Genomic DNA, 13,347 nt, shown 5'->3' with positions numbered 1-13,347 from the left:
ACGGCGTCGAGAAAACAATCCGGCTTCAACAGCACGTTGTCTGATTGTTCGGTCCGACACAGCCAGCTCTAATTGCTTTTGTATCTCCACTGATAATATCCAGGGATCCTTCTTGACGGATCTGACGATCATAGAATCCTCTCTAGAAGTGGTGGAACGCGGTCTTCCACCTTTGTTATCTGCTGCCAACTTCCCCGTAGAACGATATTTGGAACATAGTCTTGATACGGTCCATTTTTTCACGCGATTTTTATCACAAATACTTTTTTGTGACATTCCATTTACGTAATCGCCAATAATTTTCTTTCTTAGTTCCAATCCAAGACTGTTGGGAGCCATTTTTGCATTTTGAAGTCATAAAAATAATAAAAATAAATAATCACGCTTCTCAAGGCTTACCGTGTTACATTTACCTTGTGATGATACAATAATGCTCTGTTGAACACAACGTCTTGGTAGGATGGGGACTGTATTGATGTAATGAAACACTTGTTGTATTTCACTTCTTGTATTGATGTTCTTTGATAAAACACTTTGATAAAACTCACTTCGATAAACTGTCTTGATAATACTGACTGATTGACTTCCATATACTGACTGAATTACATGTCGATTTACAGGTCTCTTATATAGTAAAATGAACCTGTGTGAACCTGTTCTGGAAGATTCTAGATGCTTCTTTTCGATGCTTCTGGAAGCTTCTGGATGCGTCTGTATGCTTCTGAATGTTTCTGGATACTTCTGGATGCTACTGGATGCTTCCAGATGCTTCTTCCGGTAACTTCTGGAAACTTCTGCATGCTTCTGGCATTAAAAAATTTCCGTAACGTTAACACGGACCAGACTTAAGAAATGAAACAAACCAAAAAAGTTGCACTTATTTTGTCCGCTGCAAAATGGCACTTGTCAACGAAATTCTGCCTGTGTGCTATCACCTGTCAGCTGATTGCTCATGTCATGGCATGCTATGACTCCAGACTCCTGAACTGTTTGCTGCGGTAGTATAGTTCGTTTCGTTTTTAAGACATGTAAAATTAGGAACACTTTTTAGCATCGTTCGATGTTGGTTGCAAATGTATATATATACATATATATATATATATATATATATATATATATATATATATATATATATATATATATATATATATATATATATATATATATATATGTATTTATATATATATATATATATATATATATATATTATATATATATATATATATCCATACATATATATATGCATATATATATATATATATATATATATATATATATATATATATATATATATATATATATGTATATATATATATATATATATATATATATAGTGGTTTTCATAAATTCAGACGCACTCATTTCTTTTTATATCAGCCGAGAAAATAGAATTAGCCTCACCTTTAGGTTTCGTTCTAATTCAACAAAAATGGCAGTGAAACAATTATGAAATCTACTTTATTTCTTATTATCTTCTACAACAACTAAAAAGTTTATAAATGGGTAAGTTTGATTAATAACAAATGGAAAAAAATAAAAAGTATTCAATTTGTGGAGAAAATTGAATTAGCCTCATTAACGTTACATACAAGAAAATACAGAAAATATTTTGTTTTTTTGCTCATTTAATATTTAATATTGCTTCCTGATTTTTTAATGACTTCAAATATGCGACTTGACAATACAAGTTGCAAGATTTTGATTGTTTCTATAGATATTTCATTCCAAGCTTGTCTGATACGAGTTTCCAGCGCCAAGGTGGATTCAAATTGCTTACCATTTTCATAAACCTTTCTAGAAAGTATTCCCCATAGATTTTCAATTAGGTTAAGATCTGGACTACATGCGGGCCATTCCATTACGTAAATATTTTTTTCTCTAAACCAAGCTTTTGTAAGTTTTGAATTATGGATGGCAGCATTATCTTGTTGAAAAGTGAAGTTTTCACCCATCAATTCCTCACGTTCCTCATGTTCACGCAAACACCCATCAATTCCTCATGTTCAAGCAAACTTATTTCTAATAAGTCAATATAGTCATGTGAATAAATATTTGTTGAAATTCTTGTCAGTGGGAATTTTCCAGCAAAGGAAAAAGCTCCCCAAACCATAAAAGTTTCACCACCAAAGTTACAACTTATCCGAATTTCTTTCTTTTTTCAAAGATCGTGCCAGTAATGTTTATCGCCACCAGGACCATCTAGATTAAACTTTTTTTTATCACTAAAGAAAAATTGATGCCACTCTTCCTGCCAAGACAAGTGTTCTTTTGCATATTGTAATCTACCTTCTTTATGACGAGAAGTTAGTTTTGTTTTAGTTTACGCTTTTTCCAAGGTGTGTTTGGATCTTCATGTAAGATTGGTCTCACACGTTAAACAGATCCAGGTAATTGTAAATCAAGAGAAATTTGAAATACAGTCATGTGCTGAGCAGCAGCACGACATACAATAACTCATTTAGTACGATTAGCAATTTTACGTTTGCCACCACTTCCCTTATAAGTTCCATAATTAACGCCAATCTTGAAGTAATTATTAACCACTTTTGGAGATCTTTTAATTTTCTTTGCAATTTCCCAATTAGATAAGCCTGAATCTTTGTATGCTTTAATTACTGCTAACTCTTCATTCATTAAACGGTTACGACGTTTCATTTCAAATTAAGGTATTAAAAACCAAATGTTAAAAACTTTATGAGCACTGATTTAACAATTTTTGTTTAATTTACAATTAATAATAAAAAACTATAAATAATAATAAAAAGTCACAATTGCGTATTACCAGATCAAAATATACAAGTAAACTGAAAATAACTATTGATGAGGCTAATTCTATTTGTTACTGCAAATATCGAATATTATACACTTTATGGTTTTATCAAAACCGTAATTCAATTATGCTATATTATAATCTAAAAATTTGTTGTTTGTAACTATAATTACATGTGCGTGAATACAAAAGATGCACCGCACAAACTTGCGTAGAGATTTACAAAACATTGGATCAGTACATGGTGAGGCTAATTCTATTTTCTCCACTGTATATGTAAGAAAATACTTAAAATTAAAATAAAATAAAAGTGCTACCGCTATGTTTGATATATAATTTAATAGAGACAGCGAGACCATTATAGAGTACCTTAATTTTTTTAGAGGACGTTTATTACTCATTCTGTACCAATTAACACATAAAAGTTAATTGATAAGCTTGATTTTATTTTATTCAAAAATTTAGACGCACAATCAAAAAAGTCTTATATCTTGTTAATTGATAGTTAATTAGTAGTTTTTTTCTCATATTTCTCATTAATAGGCCTAAATTAATTGATTTTGTCAAAAAACCTTATATAAATATGACTTACCTGGAATTAGTTAATCATTATTTAATAAATAAACAATAGTTAAGTTAGTTTTGCACTAAAAAGACGCAAAAAATGGGCAAATGACGTATCACTTACGGTGAAAGATGGCAAATTATTGGTCACATCAAAGAAGAAACCAAAAGTAATTGAGAAATCACCTAGTTAATTGGAGTTTCTGAGAAATGCGTTCGAACAACGAAGCAAAACTTTCTTCACACTGGTGGTGCCAGCGAGAAAACGAGGCCAGGTAGACCCTTGTCATCCATAATAAAGGATAATAGTGTCCCTTTTTAGAGCTGTCAGAGCTAATTCAAGAATTAGTCACAAAGAATTGATCACAGAATTCAATACAAAGCGAAAAAGATCTATTTATCAAAGCACAGTCCGCCGAATACTTATCAAATACAAGATTGGAGTCTACTATGCTTTGAAGAAACCGCTCCTGCGTCCATATGATTAGCAAATGAGACTAAAATGGTGTCGTGAAAGAAGGTATTGGACAATAGAACAATGGAAAAAATTTTTGTGGAGTGATGAGAGTAAATTTGAGCTTACCAATCGCAAATCTAACATAACAGTCAAAAGAATGGCTCACGAAAAGTATTACGCCAGGTACATTAGACCGACTGTACAAAGTGGAGGAGGCTCGATAGGAATCTGGTCATGCTTCAATTACAAAAGTGTTGGTATGTGCCAAACATACACCGGAAGAATCAACTCCAGAATATACGTAGAAGTACTGGAAAACAGCCTAATTCCATCAATTTATCTGCTTATGCTCAATTATAAACCATGGAAACATCAACAAGATGGCGCTACTGCACATTATGCATACTATACAAAGGAGTGGTTCAACGATAACAATATCAAGACAATACTGTGGTCTCCATACTCACCTGATTTAAACCCTATTAAAGACATTTGGGCTTGGATTGACCGTGAATATTGGCAAAGGTTTAAATTTCCGCACTTGGTCAGCTGGAGGACTTCCTTAAGGAGACCTGGTATAGGGTCCCAGAAGCGATGTACAAAAATCTTGTTAAGTCTATGCCTAGAAGAACTTTTAGTTGTATTAAAGCAAAAGATGGATATACAAAATATTGATTTGTTCATAAATTACGTCTCTTAATGTATCGCGCGTCTAAATTTATGAATAATTTTTATATATATACATATATATATATATATATATATATATATATATATATATATATATATATATATATATATATATATATATATATATATATATATATATATATATATATATATTATATATATATATATATATATATATATATAATTAAAGTCAATGTTTTTCTGCAAAAAATAGTTTTGAAATTTAATTAAAATTTGAACTAAAAATAAATAAAAATAAAAAAAAGATTTTTTTCATTAACTTTGAAAATAGAAAAGATCATATAATAAAAGTTACACATAAATATGATGCAATTTATTGCTTAGCTTACATAAGTGGTAAAGTTAAATAATAGTTCATCTTTTTAAATACCATTGATCATCATCAAGTACTATCGATTTAAGTGCAAAATTTTTTTTCAAAAATTAGATTTCAACTTTTACATAAGTATTACAAAAGATAAACTAGAACCGTGTATTTTCATTTATTACTGTAAACGAAGATTTCGAAAAGTTAGAACTATTTTTCGTGATAGTTCTGCGTGTGTTGAATATACAAAAAAAATTTTTTTTTAGAACGGATCTTACACGGGGAGAAGCAAATATGTACACCAAGGAATCTGTCCAAAAAGACATAGCATAATTAATGTTAACAAAAGAAATTAATTGAGGATTGTGATAAATGCCAAATTCCTGTAAAGCCAACAACATATCAGGTATAGCAACCAATCCAATAAACATAGCTACTAAAAAACTTGATAGTAACAATCCTTTAAAAATACTTTTGCTGTTACTTGAACGAACATTAGATTTTTGCTTTTGAAAAATGAATAAAGCGTACGCGTAAAGATACATTGAAAAGCTAATTATAGTTACATCATAACCTATATCAACAAGTACATCGTAACGGTCTAAATAAAACACAGTTAAGCTTCCAACCAAAATTACAATACACCATAGAATTGTTGCTAAAACTAGTGTTTTCTTTTTAGACCAGTATATAGCATATTTAATATTTAGTTTTATATGTAAGTATCTGTCACATACCAGCCAAAATGTTACATAATAAAATCCATCTATCAAAATTCTCTTCATCACATAGTAAGTCATAATATTAGGTAAATCATCTACATTTGTAAAAACATTTAGCCATTCTTCAACTTCCAAAAATATGCTTAAGCACAAATCAATGAAACAAAGCTGGATTAAAATATATCTTTGAGTCAAATCGAATCCAGCTTTAAACTTCAGCAACACAAAGAATCCGATAGCATTTAAAATTATTCCAGTGTTGCAAAAAAATAAATATGCAATAGAAAGTTTATTGACCATACTGTAAAATAAAATGATATTATTAAGTAAAATAAAAACATAACAACATAACTTCTACTGTTACTACTTCAACAGCAGCAACAACAACAACAACAACTACTACCACTACTACTACTACTACTACTACTACTACTACTACTACTACTACTACTACTACTACTACTACTACTACTACTACTACTACTACTACTACTACTACTACTACTACTACTACTACTACTACTACTACTATTACTACTACTACTACTACTACTACTACTACTACTACTACTACTACTACTACTACTACTAAAACAGGCTCCTATGGTGAGATAGGCCCCTATCAAATTTCTTGCTTGGACAACAATTATTACAAAATTAACTGTAGAATATTGTTTAGCTGACCATAAACATTTAAGAAAAACATCGGAAAAACAGTTTTTTATTGCTAATTTTTGGCATAAAGAAAATTTTAAGGTACTACTTGTAAAATTTTATTGAGCTAAATGTTTTTTTTAGTTTGATTCAAATTGAAGTTATAGTCATTTTTTTTTACTGAGAGAGTCAACTTTTAATGTGAATAATGAGCAGAGAACTATGTATCATCTACAAATCAGTTATAGTCAATTTTTGTTTAATCATTAGGTTTTCTTCAGAAATTAAATTAAGGGGCCCATTTTAGCATACTTCCAGGGAAAATGGGCTCCGAGCATTTCTTTGTTCAACGGTTGTTTCCTTAACGTTAGGGATAATTAAACCTTTAATTTTCTTATGTTAAATTGTAGAACATAGATGGAATTTTCTGATAAAAACTTTGTTTTTAGTTTTTGGTTGGTTACAACTAGTTGATTTTATCAAATTTTAAAAAGAAGCCCGTTTAGGTCACCCTCCTCTACTTAAGTTTAGCAAATTAGCTCTCTAGAAATCTCTCTATAAATGATGAAGTAATTAGGTAAAACGGTAAGGTTTAAAATAAATCTGTTTTTGAACTTAAGAAATATTATTCACTATTTAAGTTCTTTTATAAAGTAAAAATCATAAATTCGGTAAAGTTTTGATTTTTGCAAAATATTTTGATCCAGCTGTATATTTGTATATTTTTTTTTAATTGAATTTTTATCACATTAATTATTTTATCTATTGCTTACTATTGCATTTATATCTTTATTTTATCTTTTTATTGTAAGCTTAACCGGATAACATTATGCTTTCTTTACTTTTAATTTAATTTCTATAGAAGTTCTGTAAAGACATTAAAATATGTTTTGACTCAGTGAAGCTATGTGGTTAAAAATTAACTGGGATTTTTTTTCTCTCTCTAACTATGTTAAATAGCATCAAAAAATTTACTTTTTTATAGTTAAAAATATGCCAGTTTATCATCAAACATCGTTAATGCATAATAATAATCCGGTTCAACTGTGTATATAAAGGCGAAATATATATTACATATATACTTATGCGAATGTATATAAACTTATACAATTCATATAAAGATATATATTTATACATGTTTACCTATTTTTCGTATCTCGTTTTCAAATCTTTAATTTTGATGTAACATCTGATAACTGACATACATCTTTGTTATTCTCAGGTCTTAAACTGTAAGGTTATATTTATATAACTAATAAAAAAAGTAAAAGATAGGTCTAAAAAATTCTTCCAAAAAATGAGCTAAATAATAGATATGATTTTAACCAAATCTGAAAATATTTTTTAAAATCGTTATCTTTACTTATTCATATTGCGGGCATGATTATCTGGCAACGTAGTGACTTTTTAAACGATTTTCTCACTTTGTAGGAAATTAAAAAATCATAAGATAACCTTTTAATATTTAATTCTTACAAAAAATAATAAAGAAATAGAATAAAGGCAGAATAAAGGCAGAATAAAGAAACTTTTTTTTTTTAGCTTTATACTTATAGTATCAATACTATACTTATAGTATCAATACTATACTTATAGTATCAATACTATACTTATAGTATCAATACTATACTTATAGTATTAATACGATACTTATAGTATTAATACTATACTTAAAGTATCAATACTATACTTATAGTATCGATACTGTACTTAAAGTATTATTACTATACTTATAGTAAAAAAATAGTGAAACTACATGGCTAATTCAACTTTTTTTTTTTAACAAGTTGTACTTTAGTTTATTTATAATTGATAAGGTTTGTATAGGTGTACACTCATTCTTATTTCTTTTGATTTTAATAGTTAATTACTTCTGTAAATATTTCAACATTCTAATTAAATGATCTAAAAATATATATATAGTAGAACCAATGTCCTTTTTTTTCTTCTTGAAATATGAAAATTTGTTTTTAATAAATGATTGAAGAAAAAATTAAGAGCATCATTATTTCACAGGATAAATGTAATACAATAAGCGTTACCCAGAACAACGAATCTGCATTTACTAAAATTACTTACAAATTAAGAGATATAGAGGATCGATTCCGGCGGAATAATTTGAGAATCGATGGAATTAAAGAAAGCGAAGGTGAAAATTGGTATGACAGCGAAACCAAGTTAAAAAAAAATTTTGAAAATTATTTAGGTCTAAAAGATATTAAAATTAAAAGGGCACATAAAACTGGTCATAAAACTTCATTTAGACCAAGAACTATAATTATAAAACTTCCAAGCTTTAAAGATAAAGTATATTATTTAAAAAAGACCCCTAACTTAAATGGAAAAATTATCTATATAAATGATGATTTTTGCGCTGAGACAGTGCAAACTAGGAAGTTACTAAGAGAACAGATGAAATTGGAACGAGCGGCAGGAAAATTTGCAAGCATTTCATATGATAAACTCATCTCATATGCGTTTGGGCTGCAATGAAAAGTAAAAGTGTTAAATCTTAATATTTTATTATTTTCATGATTTTTATATTTTACTTTTTTAAAAATGGATGATAATCTTCTACTTAATTTTACAGGGTTATTCATTTTTATATCCACGTCTATTCATTTTTATATGCACGTCTATTCATTTTTATATGCGTGTTTATTCAATTCCAGTGCTGGCTCGGTAACCATTTTTTATATAAATAACAGTGGCAACAAGCTATTTAATATTTTAAATATATCTATATAAAAACATAAAAGCCTATTTATTGTTTATATAAAATTATATTAGAGATTTTATGGGTGGTTGACTCGCATATAAACGTGCATATAAGAATAAATAAATGCGTATATAAAAATGAATTAACACGCATATAAAAATAAATAGACGCGCATATAAAAATGGATAACCGTGTAATACTGGGTGCTTATTCACAACTCTTTCGTAAGTCAAAAATTTGCGTAAGTTTTGGCGTAAGTTCAAAGTTACGCAAAGTCATATTCACAAACTTTGCCTAAGCAAAAACTTAAGTTTTTGCGTAAGTTTTTACTTACGCAAAAAGTCTAAAAAACGGTATTCACAACATTTTCCTAAAAAGTGCTCAGCGAAGTTTACGCAAGAAAAGTTACGTCTGCTATTTTCTGACTTACGTTTGGCGTAACTTTAAATCATCTAATATTAAAAAATGGCGTTTTAATTATTGTAAAAGATTTCAGATTTTATTTGTAACTGCCAATAAATTATATACTTATATTAATATTATACTGCTATACGTAAGTTATTTACTTAAAAAATACAGCTATAACCTTTTTTTTAACAACAACAACAACAATAGAAATATAATATATTGCTATTGTTGTTGTAAAAAAAAAGGTTATAGTTGTATTATTTAAGAAATAACTTAACGTATGTTAATATATGGAAAATATATTATTATATTTACCAAAAATATAGAAGTACTACATAAGCTTGTTTTAAGGTGAAAAAAATATATACATACATTTTAGATAATGCCATTATAATTGGATCCATCCATTATTAATGGATGGTTCACTCTAAATTGAACCATCTATTAGATGGTTCAATTTAGAGTGAACCATCCATTATATAAAATGTATGTATATATTTTTTTCACCTTAAAACAAGCTTATGTAGTACTTCTATATTTTTGGTAAATATAATAACATATTTTCCATATATTAACATACGTTAAGTTATTTCTTAAATAATACATTTCTTAAATAATACATACGTATTAGACTAATACCATATAAGAGAGCTAGCTCTCTTATATGGTACTATATATATGGAGAGCTCTCTAGAGAGCTCTCTTATATGGTATTAGATGGTTCACACTAGAGCAAACCATCCATTATATAGAATGATAATATGATTATATAGATATAGAATGATAATATAGATATTATATAGATATGAGAGCTCTTATAGCTTGGCTAAAACAAGGAGAGCGACCATAGTAATACTATGGTCGCTCTCCCTGTTTTAGTTTGTATAACATATAGTTTTATTATGTTGTATATGTATACAATTGTAATATTTATATAATTTAGTATATGTTTTAGTTTGTATATAATATAGTTGTGTTATAATACAACCATAAGGTATTATAGTATAGATATATCCTATAGTTTTGTAGTATGACAATAAATAGTTATTGAGATAACTTAATGATATATATGAGAGTTATTAAGATAACTTAATGATTATATATGATATATCCATATTAGTATGAATATTTCATATAGATTTGTAGTAAGCCAATAACTTAGTAAGTAAGTTAAGTTACCTTAATAGCTATTTATTGTCATATTACAAAACTATATGATATATCCATACTATATTAACTTATGGTTGTATTATAATACAACTATATTATATACAATACCATACAAATACTATATACAAATCTATATACAATAATATTATTGAAGTATATACTTTATACTCTTGTCTCTCTCTCTATTATGTTACTCTCTATTACTATATTACTATAATCTCTCTATTACCTCTAAATATTCTCTAAATATTACCTCTCTCTCAGAAAGAGAGAGAGTTAATATTTGTGCTAATATAGATGCAATATTATTTAGGCATTTTATTATATAAACAGAGTAAATGGGGTTTAATGCCCCATAGGGCTTAATACCCCACTTTACCCTACATATAATAATAATGTACAATATTCATCAAAGTCTTTTAGTAATAGTATATATTACTAATACATGTACATATATTAAATTTAATATACACATAGATTTTGTTACTATATGTTACTCATACATACACACGTATTTAATATATGTGTATGTGTGAGTAACATCATTGTTACTCATACATTTTTACACACACATTTTATTATAATAAAATATGTGTATATTAAATTTAATATATGTATATATATATTAGTTATATCAACAGCGTGTTTATCAATAACGTGTTCATTGCGCATAATAATAATATTATTATTAGGTGCAATAAATACGTTATTGATTTAAAATTACTAATTTAGTAATATATACAGAATAATATTATATGATTTTATATAGAATAGCATATTAAATTAGCTATTTGAAATGCTATTTGAAATATTCTAGTTAAAATGGATATTCAAATGATTCAAGAAATTGAATTCCAAAATCAAAATTGGCGAAAGGCTCATCGTGCTGTCCTTAATGATTTTTCAGATGTTGAATGTCGTCAGAAATTTCGTTTACCGTTGCGTAAAATATCTGAGATTGTTAACACTCTACAGGATGATCTGTCTTCAACAACTGGCCAAAACAATTCCATTTTACCAGAAACTAAAGTACTTGTATCTTTAAGGTTTCTAGCAACAGGAAGCTTTCAAAATCCAATAGGTAAGAATTATATTATGTGTATATATTTATATATGTTATTGAAATGTATTTAAAAATACTTAAAAAAAAGTAAACATGTTAGCTAATGCTTCACTTAATTGATATTAGTCCAGTGTTTAGATTATAAATGTACATTCTTTAAGAGACAAAAACCAAACATGATTTTTTAAATTAACAGAACATATTAATTTTTTTAGAATAACTGCAATTTCACAAAACTATGTATTATTTTGTAAGGTTAAAAGTTAAGGTCACACATCTTGTATAAAATCACAGTTTTTATTCAAGAATTTTCCGTAAACATAAACAATTCATAAATTCAATCATAAACTACATCTGAATGAAGCTATGAAAGTTTATTATTTTTTAATTTTAGGCGACACTTCTGAGATGAGCCAGGCTAGCACTAGCCGAAAATCCATCAGTTTTGTGAGTCATTTATGCAACACTACAGCTACCTTGTCAAATGGTACAGTAGTCAAGAAGAAATAACTAAAGTGAAACAAAGTTATTTTGAGGCTTGTGGAGTAAAGGGTCTTTTGGGCCTAATTGATGGTACAATGGTGCCCATCAAAGGAGTCACTGGGGCTGATGAGCCAGCTTTTATTTGCAGGTAAAAAATAGTTTTTAAATGAGCCAAAGTAATCTTTAAATAGGTTTGAGTAGTATACAAATTACTATTAAATAATATGATTGACATTTTTAATTTTTTTTTTATTCAGTATTTATTACTGTAGGATCTAAATGATCATATTGAAGAGTTAAAATTCTAGTTCCTAATTATAGTTATAGTGTAATTATACATTTTAACTTATAAAAATTCGTTCATTTTGCTTATTAATATGTTTTGCTTCATTTTTTAGAAAAGGCTATTCAGCTATAAATTGCCAATTTGTTGTCGATTATGATGGACAGTTCAGAGATGTAGTAATTAAATATCCAGGATCATGTCATGATGCTTTTGTTTATTCAAATTCTACTTTAAAACAAACGATGGAAGCTGATCCAGTTGCAGGTTTTCTTTTTGGTGATTCAGGATACGGGTTATCGCCAGTCATGATTACACCATTTAGTCCTGCAATTACCCCTGAAGAAATGTTTTTCAACCAAACCCACTCAAGGGTTCGAAGTAGAATAGAACGTTGTATTGGCAGTCTCAAAAACAGGTGGAGATGTCTACATAAAAGTGGCGGAACTCTTCAATATTCTCCTACCAAGTGCTGTTCGATCATTTATACTTGTGTATTACTTGAGAATATGTGCAATTCATTGGGTTTAGAAGAGCCAGATAATGTAGTAGCTAGCGACGATGCAGTTGGTAACACTGAGATGATAACAGATAATAACAGCACTGAAAATAATAGTAATTTTTATCACGTTGGTCGAAGACAAATCAACCAAATTCGACTTGGTTTAACTAGAAGAAATGATTTGAAAAACTATATGTTTGCCAATAGACATCCCCATGTTTTATAACGTTGTGTTATTAAATAAAACTGTTATTTAAAAAAAAAAGCTTTCTTTATTTAAGAAATTTGGTGTGTAAAATAAAAATCTTTTTTTAAACTTTAATAATGATATTTATGTCTATGTTTTTGTGCGATGTCTACGTCTATAAGTTCATATGGGATTGTATAAATTAATTTTTGTTTTATTTTGAAAAGATGTTAAATTAATCAACAAATATAAAATAACATTCAATTTATTAAAACTATAATATTGATTTGATTATTCTAAGATGCTATTAATGTGCAAAGGGTCTTAAAAATTTAGCTTTTGTTTTT

General features: G+C 27.9%; 2 protein-coding genes across 2 annotated transcripts; both read left to right on the top strand.

Annotated features, from left to right (window-relative positions):
- Positions 1–8,162: 8,162 nt before the first annotated feature.
- On the top strand, positions 8,163–8,678 carry LOC136090901 (uncharacterized). Its single transcript, XM_065817877.1, has one exon. It carries the CDS (start codon positions 8,163–8,165, stop codon positions 8,676–8,678), a length of 516 nt encoding a protein of 171 aa, XP_065673949.1.
- A 2,546-nt stretch (positions 8,679–11,224) lies between these two features.
- On the top strand, positions 11,225–13,078 carry LOC124819325 (putative nuclease HARBI1). The gene is made up of 3 exons (XM_065817425.1): positions 11,225–11,563; positions 11,940–12,176; positions 12,427–13,078. Exons 2-3 carry the CDS (start codon positions 12,004–12,006, stop codon positions 13,037–13,039), a joined length of 786 nt encoding a protein of 261 aa, XP_065673497.1. The 5' UTR covers positions 11,225–11,563; positions 11,940–12,003; the 3' UTR covers positions 13,040–13,078.
- The last annotated feature ends 269 nt before the right edge of the window (positions 13,079–13,347 follow it).

Source organism: Hydra vulgaris, chromosome 14 (genome assembly GCF_038396675.1).
Source record: "Hydra vulgaris chromosome 14, alternate assembly HydraT2T_AEP".
In the NCBI taxonomy this organism is placed as follows: Eukaryota; Metazoa; Cnidaria; class Hydrozoa; order Anthoathecata; family Hydridae; genus Hydra; species Hydra vulgaris.
The sequence above is the reverse complement of the archived record's forward strand: the minus strand, read 5'-3'. Positions and strand labels throughout refer to the sequence as shown.

Bases quoted from the DNA above. Each gene is read 5' to 3' on its own strand.
- LOC124819325 (XM_065817425.1), top strand. From the start codon at position 12,004: ATGCAACACTACAGCTACCTTGTCAAATGGTACAGTAGTCAAGAAGAA. The intron at 12,177-12,426 runs GTAAAAAATAGT...TTCATTTTTTAG, and splicing joins GAGCCAGCTTTTATTTGCAG to AAAAGGCTATTCAGCTATAA.
- LOC136090901 (XM_065817877.1), top strand. From the start codon at position 8,163: ATGATTGAAGAAAAAATTAAGAGCATCATTATTTCACAGGATAAATGT.